At 35.5% G+C, this 25,286-nt stretch overlaps 1 protein-coding gene across 1 annotated transcript in view; it reads left to right on the forward strand.

Annotated features, from left to right (window-relative positions):
• The window catches only part of LOC118185604 (protein Skeletor, isoforms B/C-like), a 124,423-nt gene that overhangs the window by 3,774 nt on the left and 95,363 nt on the right, over positions 1 to 25,286 (forward strand). The window contains exon 2 of the mRNA XM_085812491.1: positions 13,596 to 13,825. Within this exon, the coding sequence (XP_085668617.1) occupies positions 13,596 to 13,825 (230 nt within the window). The remainder of the gene's footprint in view (positions 1 to 13,595; positions 13,826 to 25,286) is intronic.

Raw genomic sequence — 25,286 nt, forward strand, 5'->3', positions numbered from 1 at the left:
TTTTAGTAAAGTTCTAGTCCCATCCTTAATTAAAGAATGTACCGTAAAAGGTGAATGTAATGTACTGCTTTTTGCATCTTCAAGCTGCTTTTAGGACTGGGCAGGTAGCAGTGACCTCTTTGTACACCTACGCGAGATACTCATAACTGCTGCTTGTTTTCCTCTTAAAAAAAAAATCAAAGAAACCGGACTGAGCAACTTCCACTCTTTTTTTTTATCCCCCCTTCGACATCAAAGTCTTCCATCATGTGGCCTTGATCTCTAATTGAACATAAAAAGGTTAATATCACCGTTCGGGTAAAGAGCATTGTTTTTGGATTTGTGGTTACAAGATATTTTTTGTCGAAATTATAAGAGTGTATTTAAATTATAGTTATATTACTTAAGATTTTTAGTTTATGTTATTTAGGATTTTATAGCCAATATTATACTTAGAAAGTTAAGATAAGAAATCACTTCATTTTTATTTGTCTTTTACTCACTTTAAAATCTTTTTTTTTTTTTTTTTTTTTTTTTTTTTTAATCTTCTTGTCTGATTACGTGATTTCACTCAATCTTAGACTTATTTCACGTATTATTTTGACAAAATTGTCCGTGCTTTAGGCGAAAGATTTGAATTTTTTGTCGATCAGTTTTTTAAGAACAAAATATTTTGACAATGCCCCTCAATATCTTTAAATAGTATTATTGTTTCTAAAGAATAAATTGAGTTTAATTAAAAAAATTAAATTTAAATACATATTTAATTAAATATTCTTTGCGCCATTGCTGCAAGGAATGAAATTTAAATTTAAACAAATTTAAATTCTTAACGTTAATTTAAACAAATTTTAATTCTTACGTATTTGTTAAGAATTTAAATTTGTTTAAATTTAAATAGTATTATTATATTCTGAGTATCTTTAGATAGCATTATTATTATTATTATTACTATTATTGTGTGTGTGACTAAAGAGTAGAACCTTTAATTAAATAACCTTGCTAACTAATAAAAACCATATTAATAGCTTTACAATTTTTTGTAAACTTCCAAACCTATTAATGGAAATAGTGGAATGTAATTGGAAGAACCAGATGTTCTTGCAATTACACTACACAGGCATGCGATAAGGAAGTAGAAAATATGTTACATTTTCCCCCTGTTAAAGGGAGATTAGGACCCAATTGTCAAATCTGGGTGGTCGCGGATTATCATCTTCCGTATTTTAATTCGGGTGCCACTTGTATTCATTAATTTGTCTAAGCAGAAAACATAGAAAATATCAACTGCTATCTCCTAGATTCGAACTCCGGAGCTCACTTTTGTTTGCCGGACGGGCTTCCAATTGCACCATGAAGGTACTTAGTAAGAAAAGAGAAAATATCTTACACAATTAGTTTAATAAATCAAATCTGGAACTGAATTGACTATTTTCTGATATCAATCAGATCAAGATCAGATATAGATATCAAGATTTCTGATATCTGACTATTTCTGATATAAGTTTTTATTCTTATCAGCCTTAAAAATGATATAGAATACCTGCATGATTTTTTGCAGCAGTACGTTTCTAAGAAAGAATAGCTGCGTGTTATTAAGTGAGAGAATAGTACTGTGAAACGTAAAAGTTTTGTATTCATTCATACATTACTCTCATTTATTTTAGCGGCCGAGCGGTAAAGTCGCTGAACACTGGTAGTTCGGTCCGAGGTTCGAATCCCGCGAACGGGCTGGCTGCATGGGTGTTTTCGTGGTTTTCCCCATGTGTAACGTGTATACGAGCCAGTTTCCCTTAGAAAGTCCTCCACGAAAGGCATCCCTCCTCTTAGGCAGATAGCCCTAGTGTGCTTTGCCATAATTAAATACACCACACACCTCTCATTTATTTTAGCTTTCCATTACTACACTTTCCCTTAACGTTCCCATAATAGATACATAATTTTACATTCATTCATAACAATGGATTATCTCCATATGTTTTTCTTATATCGTGCCACTTGTATTCATTACTTTGCTTGATTTTTGCTTTTTTTCCCCTTTGCTATGACTTTGCGTTGTTGCCTGATTCATTGAAAGTGAATAAGTGATTCTATTTAAGAATATCTCTACTTCTTCATTGTCAGCATATAAATTTTCTATAAGAAAATGTAAGATACAAGTATGTTTCTATGTTAAATTTATGTAAATTACTTAACATATTAAAACTAAGTATAATTAATATAAGTAGTGCTGTAATGTTTACATAACTGTATCTGGATTGCACACAGAACAGTATGTATTATGGGATACGTTTTAAAAATAATCATTATGCGAATAATTATAATACCTGAAAACATTACTTGAAGTTAATTTTTAACAAATCTTCCTAATTTTTTAATTTTTGAAGAAAAAATCAGCTAAGATCATTTTTATGTATTCATTTTTATTTATTTCTGTAATTGGATTCTAATATGCCTTACGAATTTTGTACCAAGTAAATAATATTAGTGAAATTATATTGTACAAATATTAGGATTTTTTGGAATCATGAGAGATTGAAAAATTAGCAACGCCTTCGCCGGGAATCGAACCACTAACCTCTGGAATATCGGCCCAGCGTGCGGAACCACTACATCACGAAGGCACGGTAGGAAAGAAGGAGAAATACCTTATAATATGTAAAATTGTAGTATTTTTTTGCATTTTTTTAACTTATTACGTGATCCGCCCTTAGGCACTACACGGAAAGGGAGGGATGCCCCGTGGAGGTCTTTCTAAGGGAAACTGGCTCGTATCCACGTTACACATGGGGAAAACCATTAAAACACCCATGCAGCCAGCCCGTTCGCCGGGATTCGAACCGAACTACCAGTGTTCAGCGGCTTTTACCGATCGGCCGCTGGTGGGCCTTTTTTGCATAATCTAACACGAAAACCTAAAGACGGGAAGTTTTTCCGGGAAAATAAGAATACAGGGGCAAGTCAATTTAACATTGAGTAAATTGCTATCTCGCTAAATTGGCGAGATACTGCCAAGCTGGCGATGGTTCCGGAGACTATTACTTGTCGGTAAATTTACCAAGAAATCACCAAAAGTCGCCAAACTTGGCTAGCACTTGGCGATAATTTGGCCCAGTTCCTGTATGACTGCAGTGGATATTGTAATTAAATAACTATAACTGATGTTATTTGTAATTGTAACCGTACATGGCACTCCTATGACTTCCAGTAATTTTGAGTAGTACTAGCGATTTCTCGTAACATTTGTCGTAAAGCCGTCTCGTAATATTTTCGTAACATTGCCTCCTTCCCAAGGACTTCACGTCCAGAGCAATACAAACCCTGGACAAGAAGCCATACTTTCAACTAAGAAAAATCAATGCAATATTAAAACAATAACTTCTTATAAACTCAATAAGTAACATAAGAGCAAATCAAATACTAGAATAACTAAACTACAAAAATAAATACTAAATCAACTAAACTTTACAGTTTTGTGTACACATAAGATCATGATCTTAGTATTTTATTTACATTATATACACTTTGAAGACTTTGTACTATGAGCATAGTAAGGGGCTTGCCTGACGTAATGAACCGTTTTAGGCTTAAAATTTCATGACTTACGGATCCGAAATGTGACGTCGTTTACCTTTAAGGACCGTCCCAAGGTGACCATAATTTAGGAGAATCTTTCCGTCGAATCGGATTCAACAACCAGATCTTGTCACCTTCGTTTAATCGATGTCCTGTAGTTCTCGTATCGTATCAGGTCTTCATCTTATCCGTCGTCAAGTTAATTCGCTTTCAAGCAAAATTGTGCATCACTTCAAACCGTGCCTGAAGATCTTAAATATACTCCTCAGACTATGTAGGTACATCTGGAGTGCGACCAAATAACAGAGCAGAAGGCAGACAAAGATTACGACCGGAGAGCATCTGGGATGGAGAACAGCCGGTAGTTTCGTAGACAACATTGTGATAGGCTAGTAAGAATACAGGTAACGTCGGGTCCCAGTCTTGTTGGTTTCCGTAAGCCATCAGAGAGAGATTGTAGAGGATGGTTCGATTAAACTTCTCTACCATGTCGTCTGATTGCGCATGTAAGGCTGTCGTTTAGGTTTTGTCTATGCGGAGTAGTTTGCAGACTTCTTTAATAACGTATGATTATAGTTTTATTAAAAAGGTCTTTTTAATAACTAATTTGCCCAGGTGAAAATATCAGAATATCTTTTACGGACTGTTGATGCCATCCCTTTTAATTGTTTATCCCATTTCTAAAATACAACTTTTAGTTTTTCAATAGAATATTCTCTATTCTGCCGATTCATGAAAAAACTGCTACTTATCATCGGCACAAATTAATCTTTTTAAGAAAAACATGTTGTGATGTACCCAGAGGCAAGAGAAAAGGAGAAAAACCACTTTTGAGAAACCTACCCCTTCAGTAGGGATATGTCGGATGTACGATATTACTATCAGAACGAGTATATCGAAAGACTAAGCATAAATTGTGCAGATCATTGCCACCTGTGTGCCAAAGGCTGTTTCGGTTATGAAAACAGAGGAAAGTTCCGTCACTGCAGAAAGTGTTCTATGTGCTTAGTAACCGAACAAATAAAATAGTGTTTTTGTGTTCTAAAGCTGACATGCATTTTGAAATGAGAATCTGGAAAGCTTTAGACGAGAGTTAATCAAGCGTTTTCGGATCCCTTGTTTGTATTTTGGTAAAGCCCTCTGCCTCTTTTGCATATATATATTCAAACATACAGATTTATTTAATCAATATGATTTCATTAATTAGTTAAATTAAAAAGTACGATTCAATCCACATTTTTCTTTTCTTTGGCCAAATATTAGCATTGCGAATAATAAGTTACATAGCATATTAATCTCTTTCTAATAAAAAACACATATTCAGGCAGTTACATAATAATAATAATCAAACATTTTTCGCTGTACGTAAGTATCACAATTATCAAAACACAAACACTCAGAACTATGCTTGATGGTTAATGCATGAGTATGCACAGATTCTACAATGATTTTATGAAACTGTAATTAAAGTACCGGTACCACATAAGAAATTCTGCAAAATATATATATATATGTTCTCTTCAAAGTAGTATTTAATTAAAATGGTACTAAAATATATGAAAATTTAAAAAAAGTTCTATTGCTAAATGCGTTCTTACCCCTCTTTTTAAATTCTTACTATTAGCTCACACTCTCCCTATATCTTGTTCAAATTTTTCAATCGTTAATAAAATACTTTTTATTCATGCACTCAAGTTCAAAAACATTTTTTTAAACTTGTAGTGAATGACATTTCATGTTGATACAGTTTTTTCACGTATTAATAAGATTAAAAAAATTTTGTATTTTAAACTTTTCTTTTGTATTTTAAAATTTTTTTGTATTTTTAATTTTTTTAAAAATTTTTCTTTGTTAATCTAAGTAGGAATTGACTTTAATTTTTTTTATATTACTTGTTTGAATACGATTTATGAATGACTGATTACTATTCATTTTCTTTCATGCAGTATGGAACTGAACAAACACTGAACAAAGTTGCTATATAAGGTAGCAGAAGTGAGTGCATCCCAACCCACCTAACCACAAAAAGTTGGTCTTATGGGTCATAACAAGCCACGTTCAATTCAACAAAAGAAAATAAGTGAAATATAAAATAACCAAATGAAAACAATCATGTGTTAATAAATTACAATATAAGGTAGTTTCTTCTTCCTTCCAGCATGCCTTCGTGGTGTAACGGATAGCACACTCGGGGCGCATTCGAGTGGTCCAGGTTAAAGTCCTAGCGAGGGCATTGCTTATTTTTCAAGTCTCCAGCATCAAAATAACTTGATATCTCTACAACAATATAATAGAATTCGAGACTCAATTACCTATATGGTTTAACAACTTATTCACGAATTTCAGAGCCCTACTATGGCCATCGTTACTATTTTATTTTCTTTTTTGCTTTCACTATTCGAGCTACTTTCTTATCAATAACTGCGTCACCAATCTTGGTCAGACAGAGTTCTATGCATTTATTTTTCTTTTTCTCTGTTTCCAAATTTCTGTATTTTCGTCATTCACTTTTTTAAACCTTCAACACCAAAAGCAATTTCAATGAAGCAGATGCTGATTTTTTTATTGTAAGAAACCCGATCACAATTTCAGGCTTCAGTCTTTCCAGGCATGACTGATGAACTTCATTTCAAGCTTTAGTGGTAAGATTTAGCACATTAAATATGCCAGTTTCTTCTAAAACACATCGTAAATTCCTTTATTAGTAACTTTGTACCTTTGTTAGTAACCTGAGAACGTTTTCAGGAACTGTGAAAAAATTGCTTGCAAAATAGGTATTCCGCACACGGATAATCGAGAATTTGTTGTAACATTCTGTGGGGAAAGAATGCAAAAGACGATGCTATTTTCATATAATACATTCATGTTGTTAGCTTAATTGGTGTGTAATCGTATAACATTATTGTAAAATTATTGTCAATACGATTATTCCTTGAAAACTAAGGTCTCTTGTCACCTTCTCGATGCCTGATATTAGCTGGATAATTCAAACATGGCCGAAGCAGAAAAACTGTCATTTTCAAAACATTGGTTTACGGTTATTTTTAAAAATACAAATTTTAAATTGTTAATAAGTATCATGTATAATAATGTATTAATGTAATAACGTATTAATAATTTAAAGTCATATAAAGTTAGGAGGGGGATAATTTCAGCCACGTGGTATTTTTAACCCAACTTTGAACAAAAAGAGAATATTGTTTATTTAACATACATAGACATAATTACATAAACAACATACAATAACATTTTGTTACATTGTTATTAATCACCACTTATGAATTGAAGATTTGACTTTTAAATATCACTATTGCAGTTTTTTATTTTCATCAAATGTTTTTATATATAAATAAAGGAAAATACACGACGAGAAATTATTATATGATGAGATTATTTGAAAACCACTCGATCAAGGCAATGGAAATTCCCTATTATACGCTTCATAAAACACCAAATTTAAAATTTTGTCTAAATTTCTGAAACTGAAAATATTTAGAACCCGAAAAAATGCTGAGCATGATTTTCTAAAATTAAGTTATTTTTGATTATATAAATTTCAAGCAATGTGCTTTCAGAATTGTCCTATATTTTACGTTAATTTTTCTAAATACTTCTTTACACCCTTAAAAAAGAATTACAGATTTTGCAGAAACATGTTTTAATTTGCTAAAACTGTTTTAAAAATTTGATCTCCTATCTTTAAACACAAAAATTATAAAAATTTGCCTTTTTAATTCAATGCTATTAAAGAATAAAACTTTAGTTATGTAAATAGTAAAATAAGCCAAAATAATCATGTAAATATTATCAGGTTCAATGTTCCTTCTCCTCCTTCTTCGGGAACATACAAGGACCTGACTCGGAACAGAGAGCTTACTAAAGCTATGTTCACTAATTGTGGTAAGTAGACAGGATACAGACGAAGGGTATACAAAACCCTTTATTTTTCTCTATATACAATAACTTCCGTACTTCGGAATACACTGACCCGCTACTTCGGGTCTAACGTAAAAGTATAAAAATAAAACTAAACTCTAATTTAACTTTAGAATAATAAACGTGGAAGATTGGCCTTATATTAACAGGAAGCGTATGTAGTACAGAGACTGTGAACACTAAAATACGTTTAAATTTATCAAGAGGATTAAAACCTCTGGCCTGGAAGGCAAACAGCAACTGCGTAACTTCTAAGGTAAGTGGCCTGCTTTGACTCACTGCTTCCTCTCTCTCGCTTGGCAAAAGGCCACAACTTAAATACTTGGCGTTCGCCAGACAAACTTTGCATAAAAACCTTAACGCTTATAATTCTGGCCTGAAGTAGAAAATAAGAAGTGATAGTAAAGATTTAAAATAAAAATAAACGTTAGTAAAACTTAAGATCCTTACATACTTCCCGCCAGAGTTAATTAGTTTGAAACTGAGGTCTAAAACGACCTTGTTGAAAACTTTTAGCTCTAGAATCTAACGCGAGGCCAATCTTTTACAAACATACTTCGCTAGAAACTAGAAATTTAAAAGAAAGAAATTTGTTTTTTTTTTTTTTACAATAGCAGCTCCCAGGATATACAACAATTTTTTTTTCATCTGTACTGCATCTAAACAGGAGCTTTTATTCAATTCTGGTTCCTTCCAGAGATCTGGAAGGAAAACTAGTTTAATGAAATGGTACACAATGAAATGGCAAGTAACATATATAATTATACTTCTCTTAACATTCTTATTTCATTCATGACTATTTTAATTATCTCTCCCCGTGCTCTCTGACATGTGTTGTAAAAGAACACCAAACACGAATGTGTTTCTGTCTACGTGTTCCACACTTCCTCCTATAATCAAAACACTAACGTGTTAAAATTCAACATAACAAGACCTCTTAACACACCCTAATTTCAACTCTAAACCCTGAGGTACTATTCTGAAAGTGTCTAACTCTAAAGTGTAGCGTCAGAGAGCCTAACTACATCCTTCAACCTTTAACACATATTCTCCATGATTTAGTCTTTTTGCAGTCACACGAATAAAAAAAATTTTAACATTCACTTTTACCATATCAGGGTATTTCTTAACATTTAAAATAACAGTTCACATTGTATATAAGAACATATCAACATGCTGTTAATTTTACACATTTGAAAACATACATTAGTAGTACCTTGTTAACTTCTATTCTTTTCAAAGCAAGTGCCAATTCTTTCTACATTGAAATAATACATTTCAAAATGTCTTTCAGACTAAAACTTCTTTCTTGCTAGAATGTTTTAAATAAAATTTATACAATAACTTTTTACAATATTTAAGTCTTTACACAACGCTATTATACATCAACTTTAGTTTTACGCGCGAGTAATTGAAAAACATAATACCAAAATCGGTAACAACTCATTTCTCGCCCTTTTGGCGATAAAGGTAGACCTCGCATGAGGTAAAACTTCTTGAAATCTGCCACTTGCAGTAAGAATGAAAGATTAACTTAAGTTTGCAAAGTAACATAAAATTTTACTTATCTTTGTGATATTCGGACATCCTTTTCTGGGCCCAGTCTTTAAAGGTATTGCAGATAGTTGTGTGATTTATCCTCCTTCTTGTACGGGCTCGCCCTTCAGTGCTTTCCTCTGGAAGCTTCCTTTTTTCACCAGTTCGGTCACCCTTGAATACCTTCTTTTTCTCCTCTGCTTGTGGTCTTGGCCGTTTGATGGCAGCTGCTCTTGGCGGAACCGGGAAACTTCTTTCGTGTGCCTGCTTGGATCTCGTTGCTGGCCGTTCAAATTTTCCTTGTACTTCTTCCTCCGCCGCTGATGGCCCTTCCGCAGTTCGGCGACTTTTGCTGCGGAGATGATCGGATGAGTAGATCTTCCGTTTTAGAGCCGGGTTATAGTTGCCGTCATTTCTCCTGGTTCTCTTCACATACGTCGTCCTTCTCTCTTCTTCATTCTGGGGGTGTTCGTGAACTCTCTTTTCTGGACGGTGGAACGGCTTCTTTTTCTTGCTACCTTCAATTTTTCCGCGGGGCAATTTTCTTTTCACTTGCTCCTGCCTCTTATTGGCTTGCCCTTGTACTTGTCGTTTTTCCACCTCTGGAGCTTGTGCCTGCGGTGTCTGCCGTGCCGGATCCTGCAAAAGATCTGAGAATATTTGCATTTTATTACGATCGAAGTAGGGCTTGATTTGATCAATGTTTGCGGAACAGGTTTCACCATTTCTGGCTTTTAACACTACTACAGCCTGAGTTATTTTTTCTATAACATATGGTCCTTCAAATCGTGGAAAAAATTTGGCAGTTTTATCTTCTGGTGCTGAAGAAAGTGAATGCTTAATTTTTAAAACTTCATCCCCTACTTTATAAGTTACTCCCCGTCGTTTCAAATCATAATAGAGCTTCTGTTTTCTTTGTGCTACTTCCGTATTCTTCTTTGCGTCCTTAATTAGTTTTTCTATATCACCCATTTTAAATTCTGGGGCTCTTTGTTGCACATAAAATAATTTATCTAACGGTGTTATAATCTTTCTGCCTAGAAATAACTCAGCAGGAGTTTTGCCCGTTGTATCATGTTTTGCGGTCCTAAGGGCGAAAGCAAATTCATTGACATAGTTATCCCAGCTTTTATGAAAATTTTTAACATAACTACGGATAATTTTCACTATATTTCTATTGACCCGTTCCGCTATATTTGATTGCGGCCGATACGGGACCATTTTTAAATGACGTATGCCCAGTTTTTGGCACATGTCTTCAAATATATTACTTACAAATTGAGGACCATTATCCGATATAACTTTTAGGGGCGCCCCGTATTTTAAAATTTATTTATTTAAAATAGAATCAGTAACTAATTTCGCGGAGGCTCGTTTTAAGGGAACAATTTCGGTCCATTTACTAAAATGATCAACCATAACAAGGAGATAGCGACTTTTATTTAACTGACTTTTTGGGAAAGGGCCCAATAAATCGATGCCAATTATTTCATTTGGAAATTCGGATTTAATAGTATTTAGAGACCCAGCCGGGCGGAAATTAATATAATTAACTGCTTGACATGTTGGGCAGGACTGGACATACGCCCTTGTTGACTTTTGCAGTTCAGGAAAGTAGACTGCCTCGCGTACGCGTTGGATAGTTTTTCGAATACCAGCATGAGAAGCTAAAGGGCTGTCATGGAGCTCCTGCAGGATATTTAATCTAAGACTAGCTGGGATAACAGGTCGAAATTCGTTGTTGGAATTCGTAGTTTTTGTATAAAATAATAGACCATCTATTAGTTCGTAATGGGCCGCCCTATTTCTTATCGCCACAATATCTTGGTGGCTAAAATTTTCAGGATCCTTCAAATACTCATAAATGCTTCCAAACTCAGGATCCTTACCCAGTTCGGTTATTACAGTTTCTCGGGAATTTATTGTACATACTGTAAGCATTGCCACCTTTACGGTATTACCTTGTTCGTCTATTTTAATTCTTGATAGGGCATCTGCTACGATATTTTCCTTTCCAGGGGTATGCTTGATTACCAGATTATATTCTTGCAGCTTGAGTGCCCATCTTATTAACCTTGGGGATAAATTTTTCCCTGAGTACAATCTAGTTACCGCCGCATGATCAGAGTTCACTGTTATCGGCGCCTTTCCAAAATAGACTCGGAACTTTTGCACTGCTAACAGAACTGCAAGTGCCTCTCTCTCGGTCGCGGAATAGTTTCTTTGTGTTTGATTTAAAGTTCGGCTAAAAAATGCCACGGGCTGCTGATTTTGCGAAAGTACCGCTCCTATCGCATAATCCGAAGCATCCGCTGAAATTTCTAAATTCTCATCCTTTTCAGGAAATTTCAACACAGGGGCTTGCGTTAATGCTTGTTTTAATTTTTCGAAAGCACTATTGGCTTCGGCCGTCCATGAGAATCTTGCCTTTTTCCTTTTTAATTTTAATAATGGCTCGGCGATAGTTGCAAAATCTTTTATAAAGGACCTATAATATGAACAAAGTCTTAGAAAAGAAGAGAGCTTCTTTGCCGTGTTTGGAGTCGGATACTTTTGTACAGCGATTATTTTTGATTCATCTGTCTCGATCCCTTTTTGAGATATTTTGTAACCTAAATATTTTAATTCAGGGGCTGCAAATTTGCACTTTTCGACATTAACTTTTAGACCGGCCTCATTTAATAAAGAAAACACCTGTCTTAAATCCTGTACATGTTGGTCGAGATTATCACTAGTAATAATGATATCGTCTAAATAGATAAATGTGGACTTTCCAAGAACAGGTCTTAACACAATGTCCATACATCGCTGAAATGTTGCCGGGGCCCCTGAAAAGCCGAACGGCATACGCAAAAATGCATAAGTGCCAGACTTGGTTATAAAAGCAGTCTTAGGCACGTCCTCAGGCCTAACCCCTATTTGAAAATAACCAGTCGTTAAGTCTAAAGTCGTCATATATTTGGTGGATGTTATGTTCCTTAGAATTTCTTCAATTATAGGTAACGGATATACCGGATATTTAGTTATGGAGTTTAATTTACGGTAATCGATTGCGAATCTCCACCTTTTTGAATGTGTCAAAGGATAGTCATTATTTTTCTTACATAAAACCACCGGGCTAGCATTAACTACTTGAGATGGGCGTTATGATCTTTTTACGTAGCATATCGGTAATATACCATTCTATAATTTTTTCCTTATTCTTATCATACCGGTATGGTTTTTGACGAACTGGCATTGCATCTCCTGTGTCAATACTATGGTTAGTAACCTGAGTAAATCCTGGAATATCACTAAATAACGAAGCAAATTCACTTACCACTTGTCGGATTCTTCCTTGCTCGTCATTAGGGAGGTGGTCAAGTTTTAACATCGGCGGTTCAGCCTTTTCAGTACGAACTGGTTTCATTGTCAGCTTAAGGGACGCTTCATTAAAATCCAGTGTTGCTTGTGCGTCTGAAAGAAAATCTATTCCTAAGATTAAATGTGCTTGCAGATTCTTTACTATAAAAAACATCACCTTTACTTGTTCGTCCTTGATACGGATATACAAAGGTACTTTACCTACGCACTTACATTTTTCTCCTTGCGCCGCTAACACTGTCGTATTATCCGAATTATATATGCGGTATTTGCGAAAATACTTCCTAAAAAAATCTTCTGCCACACAGGAACACTGCGCGCCGGTATCCAGGAGTGCGGTGGCTGGGATATTATTCACCAAGTCTTCAATCTTCGGAAGAGTCAGATTTTTCACCATTACTGTATTTAACTTGTAGGAAGAGGGGTTTTCGTGACCTTCGGATTTCCGCACCCTCTCGTCAGCAGAAATCCGTTTTAGTTTAAATTATTTTTCATTTCCGTTCTTTCCTTCTTTTTCCCTTGGCCTTGAGACTTTTTTCCTGGATTGCTATTGAACTGTCGACGTTCGCCGGCTGTTTTTGAATGCTCGGGTTTCCTTGCCCACTGATTCGCTTTTTCTCCGTAGCCGTGTTCTTGAGTTTGCTGTAGTCTTGGCGTACCAAACTGGTTTCGCTGTTGATATTGGCGTCTTCTTTCGACGTCCGCCGTTCTTCTACTTTCAAACTGGATTGCTAGCTCAAATAACTTTTCCAGTGTAGTCGGATTTCTTAATTCAATAAAGTCTTGCACTTGGGGCAGTAACCTCGGCAAAATCACTTGAATTATTTCAGGATCCGGACGGTTTCCATACAAGAGTTTGAAAACGTGAATTTTTCTTAAAATAAAGCTCAAGAGGTCTTCCATTCTTTGTTGATATATACTGAAAAGTTCCGTTTCTAATTTCGCACGATCCCTTACAACAGGGAAGGCTCTTAGTAGGGCAGTCTTGAAATTTTCGTAAGTATAGGTGGGACTTCCTGCTTGACCCAAGAGACTTCTGCCTATACATTTGAACCAGTTAAGCGCTTGGCCCCTCAAAGCGCTGGTAGCTAAGGTAACTTTTTGAAACTCGTGCACGGGGTAGAGCATGAAGTGGTCATCCAATTTTTCCAAAAAACTGGTTACCGGTGAGTTTCCATTAAATGATGCTTCTGGTTTCATCGAAGCGCGCATGGTCTGGACGATGTAACGAAATCCTTCCAGGGCGGCAGCTGGCATTTCTGGATTCTGAGCCGTTTCTGCAGGCAGCACAGGTTCTTCTTGAAACTCGGCCATGGTTATTCTTCTTCGTTGGGCGCCACTATCAGGTTCAATGTTCCTTCTCCTCCTTCTTCGGGAACATACAAGGACCTGACTCGGAACAGAGAGCTTACTAAAGCTATATTCACTAATTGTGGTAAGTAGACAGGATACAGACGAAGGGTATACAAAACCCTTTATTTTTCTCTATATACAATAACTTCCGTACTTCGGAATACACTGACCCGCTACTTGGGGTCTAACGTAAAAGTATAAAAATAAAACTAAACTCTAATTTAACGTTAGAATAATAAACGTGGAAGATTGGCCTTATATTAACAGGAAGTGTATGTAGTACAGAGACTGTGAACACTACAATACGTTTAAATTTATCAAGAGGATTAAAACCTCTGGCCTGGAAGGCAAACAGAAACTGCGTAACTTCTAAGGTAAGTAGCCTGCTTTGACTCACTGCTTCCTCTCTCTCGCTTGGCAAAAGGCCACAACTTAAATACTTGGCGTTCGCCAGACAAACTTTGCATAAAAACCTTAACGCTTATAATTCTGGCCGGAAGTAGAAAATAAGAAGTGATAGTAAAGATTTAAAATAAAAATAAACGTTAGTAAAACTTAAGATCCTTACAATATGAAGACGTAAAAAACACTGTATAAATAAATGGCATGCAAATAATATCGATATGATGCTTATGCAATGACCGTTACATTTATCTGTTAAAAACTTAAATATATTAAAAGTTAAATTTGCATTTGTACACAGCCCTACAAAAAATAAATAATGTTATATCGGACATTTATATCTATATTTCTCAGTTGATCGAAACTTGCTTGAAACTTTCTCTGTTGAAAGCTTGACTGATTCTTTACGACGAACAATTAAAAAAATAATTTCCGTAACATCTCTTTTCATTTCAAGCTTAAATTTATATTTGATAATCCACATTATACAGTCGCGTTTCGCCTTTATTGTGTGACTAATTCTATTAACTTTAAATGTACTGTTTTGTAGAATAATGCACATTTAGTACATGTCGTATAACGGAATTCATTAACGTAATGATAACGTTCTTATACTAAAGCTAAATAAGTTATGTTAATGCATTATAAAGCTTAAGAACTTTCCGTAGCATTTATGACATGATATTAAATATTTTCTTATACAGTTATCAAAAAATAATAAAACAGCGATACTTTTTCCAGACATACTTTATTTTTCTGAGGATATATCTTTTTCAGGGATTATTTTCCCCAACAACCTGCGTAATAACACTGCATATTTTCTCAATGATGGCTTTTTAAGAAATAATATTAGATGCCAATTTATCCATAATTTCAATCATTCAAGATAATATACATTACTTGGGATAAGCGGGAATCTACTCTAGATAATGAAGATCGACTAAACAAAACTTAATTAGTGTAAAACCTACATAAAATATTATCGGTACAGATAATAACGTGGATTAATTAACTCGGATTTAAATAATTTTGTCTTTTAAAATAATTCCCCCCTGCAGTTTGTAGGGTTTATATTTATTTTGACTAACATTTATTTTAAGTTTAAACTATCTTTCCTGTCAAGCCTTACTTTCCCCTGGAACTGCCAATGCCAGAATATGTAAATTTGAGTAGAACGCGCAAGCATTCAAATTATCAGCGGAAGTATTCTGATTTAAATAGAAGGAAACGAGTTCGGTGTGTGATATTCTTACTGCACGAGCGCGGAGGTAGTTAGCGAGAATTGAAGAACCCCGCGTTGCGGCCTATGTGCTTGGCGGGAAGTAGTGTTAATCGTTCCAGTGAGCTTCAAGTCTGCTGAATTAGCAGCGGTATTGTAAAACGCGGTGAGTTAGTTATTTTAAAGAACCTCGTAGTTAGAATCTTGTCTTTAGTTTCTTTTCAGGTTATTATTTTTATTTGACTGCCGAGTTGGCACCGTCTGTAAGCGTCAAGAGAACGCAATTGTAATTTATTACGTTGAATAAAAAGGGACTTAAACCCTTCACAAGGCTCTATCTTTTATACAAGTTTTCACAGTCACCTCTTGGTTGCGTGCAAGTTGGAGGCGCGCAACGTTATATTGGCGCCCGAACACTTATCGAACTGAAATGGCCGAAAACTGGATGGAAGCCGCTGGACAACACCAAGAAATGACAACGCAGTTAGAAGGATTTGGATACCTGGTCCAGACTTTGAGAGCATCAATCAAGCCAAACGTCCATTTCGACGGAAAAAATTCGGTGGCGGTATTTCTCGGAGGTCTAGAAAACCACTTTCAGCTCTACCCTGTGCCTGAAAGACAAAAAGTTGCCATCGCCACATCAGCACTAAGAGGACAGGCCGCGCTATGGTGGAAAATATAGGTAAATTTTTATTAGGGGAATTTGGAAGCCCGACATATATATTTGAAAATTTCAAAAAATCGTTAGTAAAGGCCTTCCCCATAGTGAAAGATCGCGCACGGCTGGAAGCCGAGCTATATAGTTTCTATCAACGGGATACAGCAGAATTGACGGACTTTATTCTACGAAAAATCAAGCTAACGGATATGCTGTATGGAAAGAAACCCGATGCGGAGATTATTGAAATAATATTACCAAGATTGTTACCCGCTGTCCAAGACTACTTTGAAATTAGAAACCCAAGCACATTGCAGGAACTTTTCGAATTGGCGGTGAAGTTTCAAAATCGCAGAATAGCGGAAAAAGCGAGAGGGGAAACATATTCTCAAAGTACCCGAAGCGCTTATTAATGCCCCTGTTTTAAAATTCCCTGAGGGGGACGAAAACCTGGTAATTGCAGCAGATGCGTCAGACTATGCGGTTCTTATGCAAAATAACCATCCGCTGGCATTTTTTAGTAAAACGTTGAATCAGACACAAAGGAATTATACAGCTACAGAAAGAGAAACATTAGCCGTATTAATGGCTGTACACAAATTTCGAGTTTATTTCGGCAAATCGCCAGTAACAGTCTTTTCGGATCATGCGGCTGTTGGTAGACTTTACTCGGGGAAAAACCTAACGCCCAGGTTAATAAGATGGGCTTTAAAACTCCAAGAATATAATATCACAATAAAATATAAACCGGGTAAGGAAAACAATGTAGCTGACGCACTTTCTCGTATAAAACTGGACGACGAAGGAAATGAGCTTAAATGCGCTGTGTTGACTTAAAAAATTTTAGATTCTAGAGATACGGTTATTACTGAACTGAAAGCTGATCCTGAATTTGGAAATATCTATGCTTATTTGAAAGACCCCGAAGGCTTTGAGCATACAGATATCGATGCGATAAGAAATAGAGCAAAAAACTATGAAATAATAGATAATTTATTATTCTATACGAAAACAACGAACGAAAATCTTGAGTATAAGCCAGTCATCCCAGCCTCGCTTCGATTAAGCATTTTGAGGGAGTTGCACGAAAAAAAAACAGCGGGCCACCTCGGGGTCAGAAAGACTTTAAAAAGGGTACGCGAGGCGGTATATTTCCCGCAATTATACAAAATAGTAACGGCGTATGTCAGGTCCTGCAATCAATGTCAGTTAATAAATGATATTAATTACAGCCCGGCCGGGTACTTAAATAGCATTCGCGCTACATTTCCGAATGAAATTTTAGGCATAGATCTTCTTGGTCCCTTCCCCCAGAGCGAGTTGAATAAAAATCGTTTTCTTTTAGTAATAGTAGATCATTTTTCATAATGGATAGAAATTGTTCCACTTAAACGCGCATCAGCCAAAACAGTCGCAGATGCATTCTTACACAGATACATTTTAAAATACGGTGCACCGATAAAAGTCATTAGCGATAACGGAAAACAATTCATTAGTCAAATATTTGAAAACATATGCAATGGACTTGGCATACGCCATATCAAAATGGTTCCGTATAGACCACAGGCTAACATAGCAGAAAGAGTTAATAAAAACATAGTAAAAATAATTCGCAGTTACGTGAGCACACATCGCAAGCGCTGGGATGGCTACATAAATGAATTAGCTTATGCTTTAAGAACGGTACATCATGATACTACGGGAAAAACTCCAGCAGAATTATTCTTAGGCCGAAAATTAATTACGCCTTTAGATAAATTATTCTTTGTGCAACAAAGAGAGCAGGAGTTTAAACAACAAGATGTGCAAAAGTTGATTGATCAAGCGCTTAAAACCTCGGATACGGCAAGAAATAGGCAGAAACTATATTACGATAGAAAACGCCGTGAAGCAGATTTTAAAGTTGGGGATAAAGTATTGAAGCGGAAATTTTCCTTATCAAGTGCCCCAGACAATTTTATGGCAAAGCTAGCTCCAAAGTTTGAAGGCCCCTATGTAATTCAGGAAATCAAAGGAGTAGTCTTATATCTTAAGAACGAGAGAGGGGAAATCTGTAAAGCAAGTCCCGAAAAGGTGAAAAAATACTATAATCCAAATGATTTTGAAATCCTTAAAAGTTTCTTGCAGGACTCAAGTCTAAACGAAATAGAAGATCCAGAGACTACAACAACTATTCCACCACCCAAGAAACAGAGAACTGAAGAGAGACCTAGCACTTCTACAACCCGGACGTCGGTATCAAAAAGAAAAAATAATTTTCAAACTCCAGCGTTTAAGAAAAACAAAAATACAGATGCACCGGGTAAAGAAACCGTGGTAAAGAGAAAAACACCACCTACAAAGGATAGCAGGAGAAATTACACATCAAGGAGAACGCGCACACGGCCACAGAGTCAGGTGCCAGCAAGGCCGCCGTTCCGGAAACTGAAACGCCAGCAGGAGGCACAAAAATACGAGGAACAGAAGAAATTCAAGAAGGACTCCAGACCGGAGGACGTCAAGACCAGCCGTCCCAGGCAGAAACGGAAAGGCCAACAATCAGACGATTACTCCGTCAAGAGGCCAGCATGTAGAGGACGCAAAAGAAAAAGCAACGTGGACGACACTCGGAGATCAATAAGGAGAAGATTGACATCCATGAAACCTCTAACTTGGGATCAATTTTGCCAAAAACGGATGACGGAGTTTCAAGCATCGAAAACTCAAAGATAAGTTAAAACCTTCTATAATTTTTTTTCTCTTTTGTTCCGAAATGTTATGCATAAGTACGAAGTTCTATGTTTTGACGAAAGTCAATATGTCTCGGTTGAGACTTAGTTTTGTTTTACTTTATTTAGCTAAGGCAAAAGTATTATTTTCTTTAAGTGTAAAAGCTAAAAACAAGCATTTTCTGTTAGTCGAAAGACTAATTCTGTTATGTTAAAGCCAAAATTTGGCCGAAGATAAAAATAACTTCGTATTCTTGTACTAATAAGAATTTTAGTTTCAGTGCCGCCAGCTTGGCGAAGAATGAGTAAAGTAAAAATTTATTTTCTCTTATTCATTTTATGGTAAATTGTAAAAAGCATATGTATTAAATTTTGTAAATGTACGTAAATACTTGAATATTATGTAAAAGTAGAATTTAGTCTAGAAGCATAAAATTGTAGATGCTAAAAGTGAATGCTTAAAAGCAATGAAGTCAAAATTTAAGTATTAAACTGTAAAGTCATGCTTTAGAGCGAAAGCCTGCATGTTTAAAGATGAATGAGGGGGAAGTTAGAATGAATGTGTTTTGTAGGGTTCTCCACCTACATTTGAAGTTTTAAGAATATTAAAGTAGCTCATTGAGTTGTAGAATGTCGAGTAAGGTGTGTCTAATTGGTCGTTGAATTCTAACAAATCATGGTGGTTAGGGGAAGTGTTGTAAGACTAAAACACGAATATTCCCGTTTGACACCACACACGGTGGAGAGCCAGGGTAAAGTTAAATTAATGCTTGAAAATTGAATGAATGTGAAGTAAGCAATAACTAAGAAAAACGAATCGTTAAAAACAAAAATTTATTGTGTCAAGAAAGTGTAAATTATAATGTATGTAGAAAGATACTGATACTTATTCCTTCCAGATGCTGGAAGGAAAGACCAAGATTGATTGATGAAGTCCAGGAAAAGTGGCTGTAAGAAGAGAGCTTTATAAGATCAACAGAATTTTAGTATATAAATGGTTACATAAGATATTTTTTTTTTTTTTGTGTAAACGAGGTTCTCGCCAATTAATTCAGAATTAGAGAAACTTACAACAGGTCGTTTGTAGGACCTGCTTCCAAGTTTTCCAAATTCTGGCAGCGGCAAATGTAGGGTTTATATTTATTTTAACTAACATTTATTTTAAGTTTAAACTATCTTTCCTGTCAAGCCTTACTTTCCCCTGGAACTGCCAATGCCAGAATATGTAAATTTGAGTAGAACGCGCAAGCATTCAAATTATCAGCGCAAGTATTCTGATTTAAATAGAAGGAAACGAGTTCGGTGTGTGATATTCTTACTGCACGAGCGCGGAGGTAGTTAGCGAGAATTGAAGAACCCCGCGTTGCGGCCTATGTGCTTGGCGGGAAGTAGTGTTAATCGTTCCAGTGAGCTTCAAGTCTGCTGAATTAGCAGCGGTATTGTAAAACGCGGTGAGTTAGTTATTTTAGAGAACCTCGTAGTTAGAATCTTGTCTTTAGTTTCTTTTCAGGTTATTATTTTTATTTGACTGCCGAGTTGGCACCGTCTGTAAGCGTCAAGACAACGCAATTGTAATTTATTACGTTGAATAAAAAGGGACTTAAACCCTTCACAAGGCTCTATCTTTTATACAAGTTTTCACAGTCACCTCTTGGTTGCGTGCAAGTTGGAGGCGCGCAACGTTATAAGTTCATAATTTAGCATTCTTTTAAGTTATTCAACCAAGCTGAGTATTTCTTTCGCTTCACCATTGTCTTGGCCCTGTTCTTATGACGGGAGTATTCAAATTATTGTCACACGGTCGATCTGAAAGCCAAATTTGTTTGTAAATAAGTACAATATACAATCTAAGTACATTTAATATGTATGTATTTTATGTTCGACTCGTATGTCGTTTGCAAAATCATTATAATATCATGTCAAAGCCCACCAGTGGCCGAACTGTAAAGTCGCTGAACACTGTTAGTTTCGTTCGAGGCTCGAATCCCGGCGAACGGGCTGACTGCACAGGCGTTTTCGTGTTTCTCGCCATGTGTAACGTGTATACGAGCCAGTTTCCCTTAGAAATTCCTTCTCGAAAGCCTCCCTTCTTTTAGGCAAATAGCCCTCGTATGCTTTACCTTAATTAAATAAACCAAACCATCCATTATAATCTCATATCATGTTACAAGTTATTTATGCTTACAAGTTAGACTAGATTGCGGCACACCACATGAGGGCTATCTGCCTGAAAAGATGAATGCTCTCATGGAAGGCTTTCTAATGAAAACAGGTTCGCATTCTAGTTACACATTCGGAAAGCTAGTCATCAAGCCAACTTGTTAACCTGCAATCGAACTCCCAGTATTCAACGAGCATCCCCACTAAACTATTGGTGGATCTCATACTTACAAGAAACAAACAGGGTATTTACAAGTTGGAAAGATTTTCGGGACATTTGATTGAACAAAATTCAAGACCAAATAAAAAATAAATGATAAATAAAGAATAAAAATGAAAATGCCTCATAAAATGTACAGGATGATTTTAGATGTAAAGGCTATTTTTGATTTCTCCGTCGGGCTCATTATGAAGTTCCTTAAATAAGATTTTTTTTCTTTTAGTAGAATAGTAGTTGTGACCTATACATATGGCACTAACTCACCATTCAGACCTTTAAAAGTTTTCAGATAATAGAACAAGGACCATACGTCTTTTCCACTTATAACATATAGTAGGTTCAGATAAGGTATTTCTTCTTGATATGGATAACTAAAACCGGGCTGCTGAATTAGAGTAGTTTTAAACTCTTTGAATTTTTATTCACTAAGAATACTGTTACTCTGTCTAGTTTCATTTCTCTCTCTTTCTGTTCTTCTAACTGTCTACTATAGAAATTTCAGTCTAATTATTTTGAAATTCAACTATGATCTGACATTTAATTTAACAATATTTTGCTTTAGGTTTGAGACATTTTAAAATAATTAAATATTTTATTCCCAAAAGAAAGCAAAAAAAAATGTTAACTAATGCAAAAATATGAAATGTATAAATAAAACTATTCCTCATTCTCACCTGCGCTTACAAATCATTATGCGAATATGCATTTGCAAACTTAAAAAAAAAAAATTGTCTGAAAAACAAATGTCTTCGATGCTATCGTCATGCGATGTAAGTGTTTTATTTTTTACGATGGTGTTTTAAAATTGCAATGCCTTTGAATCGCTTTATTTTCGGCGAAGATGTTTTATATCACGAAGACTTTTTTTTTTTTTCCTTGCTGTCTTTCTTCTCACGATATTTTTTATGACGATAATCCCGCCTTGTGTTGTTTTCTCCGCGACGCTTTCGTCCGCAATGTATGTTTTTGCCACATTTTCTGCGAACGCCTCGGAAATTTATGTGACCTGCATTACTATATTTCAAAAAGCAGACGTTTCCTCATGTGATCATAATTTTAATTAATCTTAATGAGCTATACACATATTAAAATAAAAAGGCTTCAGATACAAGTTAATGACAAGATCCCTGCAGAATATAATTGAAGTTAGTATTATGGTTATTTCGACATTTTTTAAAATTATGATCTTTCGAAACTTGCAATAAAAAATTGTAGTTTTTTTCAGTCTAAAACATCTTTGTGACTTAAGTTTACTAAAGTTATGAAATGAATCAGCGTTTTAAAAGAAAAGAAATCTAATATATCTTAAAAGTTTACCTGAGGAATTTATGATTTTACTTTAAAAAACATGTGATTTTAACCATTGTTTTATAAGTCATAAAATAATGATGATAAAAAATGAAAGACAAAATAAAAACTGTAACTAATTTTAAAAGTTTTCTACAACATGAAAATAAGACAGAAACGAACGTTTTATGCTATTGCAAAAATCTATTTTGATCACAGTTTCTTTTGAAATGTTGAAGCAACGAAATTCATCTGGAAATCTGACCCAAATTTTAATATTTCCTACAAATTTTGATCTAATTGTGAATCTGTTCTACGAAATACGTGCCCTTCAAGGCAATTTCTTATTTTATTGGAGGAAGAACTAAAACTAATTAGCAGGGCCATTTGAAGGTAAAAAGAACCCCCGAGGCTGAGCCCCCCCATGACTTCTCCATAAGTAGTATATAGCAGCCTTGTCTAAATTGGCTTCTGAAGGAAAATTTCATCAGAATTTTAAGGCCTCTGAGAGACCATAAAGGGGCCCCCAGCTTCCTAGATTCAAATTTCTTTCCTCTTTCCATGAGTTGAACAGACAATCCCACGGAGCAGAACTCTGCTAGTTCGATAACATGGCAATTTCAGGTGGCTTTGGTTAATTTGATAATCTCTCTAAGGATATACTGGCGAAAAAAAATTAAAAGAAGAAAAATAAAATAGGTGTTTTATTTTAATTCTATTAAATGAAGTCCAATGCTAGGTCATTGGTTGACTCAAGGTCAATTATGTAGTCCAATGGGATTCACCCTTGCTACATAGAAGCATGCAAACATCTGTGCTCGCTCTTCCAAAGTGTGTGGAAAGGCGTGCAAGGGAATGCTTTAAATTATAATCCGAAGGCTTGTTCACGAGTAGTTGGATAAACGTTTCGCGTATAGAAAGTAGAATACGTTTTTGAGAAGGCATTAGACGGATTGTGAGAAAGCATTTGACATTTTTTCTGAGAAGGCATTTGACGGATTGTGAGAAATCGCGTGAGACTAAGGAGAATGGATACAGAACTGACGCCGATACAGGCCTAAAAATAGCAAAAAGGATCCGTTCAAGAATTAGCAAACAGTTTTAGTTTTAAAGACACAGGTGATGTATGCAGCCAATTAGGAGAAGATCGAAAATGCAACATACTTTCCGAACCGTTGTTTGGAAACGAAAGTTAAAAGAAATAAGACAACCTACGTCGTAGGGTTTTACGTTTATTAACCAGGTCTTTTACGGTTTTTTTTTTACTTTCCATTCTATTTTCGTTGGATTCTACCATAAGGCAAATTAAGTTAATGCATTTAAGTACTGAATTCTTGAGCTCAAAGGAGAGGATTCAGCAGCAGTTGTTGGTGCTCTCGCTATTGGTTCTTCTAGTAAAACTGGATTATTTATTTCGACTTAAGCTTTGCTAGACGTAATTTATCCGGAAATGTTTGAAGATATGAACCAAAGTTTGAAGACCCCTTGCAAAATTTACTTTATGAATTTTACTTTAATCTTTTGTTTCTGATTTTCCTGTAAGCTGCAGAGATTGGTTTTCTATTATTATACAGATTGTGTGAGCTAATAACTAAATAAAGTGGTTTGTTTTAAAACTTTCTGACTTAGAGAGATCTGAAGAAATAAGAAAAGACGATAAGGCGTCTGATTGTCTTTAGAGGTTCAGCAGTTAACAGTTAGAATAGTGTGGATTTGGATTCGTGCAACATCAACCTAGATTACGAGGAAGATCGTTGCAACTCTAGAAATTCGATTATACAGATATGCTGTAAGTGATAGGCTGCATAAAGAACAAAAGAAGACAGTGTATAACGACACCTATGATTTGTGTCCTACTAACTGGGGCTGTGAAATGCGTTCGGTTGTAAAAGTGCAAAGGTAATCGTGATTGCAATAACATGGACTGGAGACGAATTCTCTTTACTGATGAGTCTCGTCTTTTGAGATCTCGAGATAGCTAAACGTACACAATAAGCCTAAAAATAATGTGTTAAATTCATCAGTACAAAGGCTGTGGAATCATGATATTGATGTTCTCTAAGTTTGAATACAATAAAACATGTATAAAACGCAGTAGGACGCTGTCTTGCGTAACTGCAGCCCAACTAGCACTCTTGAGAAGCTTCAAAGCTTTATTCATCGTGAATGTACTTAAGGTTAATTTCCCTTAAACTATTTGAATAAAGCTTGAATATGGAAAAGGCTCTTCGTTTCCTTTCAAAGTCGAAATGTCCTTGTATTTTGCCCAACGTAATCTGTCAAGGTTTTGATTGGGGACCCCCATCAGTATTAAAGAAATTATCTTTATTTTATTCATATAGTATTTACAAACTTACTTACACTGAATCTCGAACAATGGGAAAGAAGATGTATAAAGCTCGCTTCGACTGAGGATTGAATTCAGAATTCCCGGATTGGCAGTAAAATACTTTGACTAGTGAACTACCGAAGCAGGCAATAATTTTCTCCCTGTTAATTTCTTCTTAACTGTAGTGTTTCATTTGGTTTTAGAAATGTAGTTTATTCTTTGTTAACCTCTTCGTCGTCCGTAACGCGTCTAGCGCGTTCAAATGAAACTTCTGCAGGGCCGCCGTAACGCGCCTCAAACGTTGTTGTTCTACAGTGAGAGATGGCTTCAACGTCTACTCAGCAGAAAAAGAGAAAAAACGAGGTTGTGAATTGGAAAGACAAGAAGGATATACGTTTCATGAGAAGAGTCCATAATAACTCGATGACTGATGTTGGAACACGGAAAAGAACTGTAAAAAAAACCAATAATTGTAAAAGATTACAACAACAAAATGGGAGGAGTGGACCGCCTGGATCAGATGTTATCAAATTATCCTGGTGTTAGAAATAAGCAGA

Source organism: Stegodyphus dumicola, chromosome 3, assembly GCF_044657685.1.
Source record: "Stegodyphus dumicola isolate Sdum_Otavi_A_Nest chromosome 3, ASM4465768v1".
Taxonomy (NCBI): Eukaryota; Metazoa; Arthropoda; class Arachnida; order Araneae; family Eresidae; genus Stegodyphus; species Stegodyphus dumicola.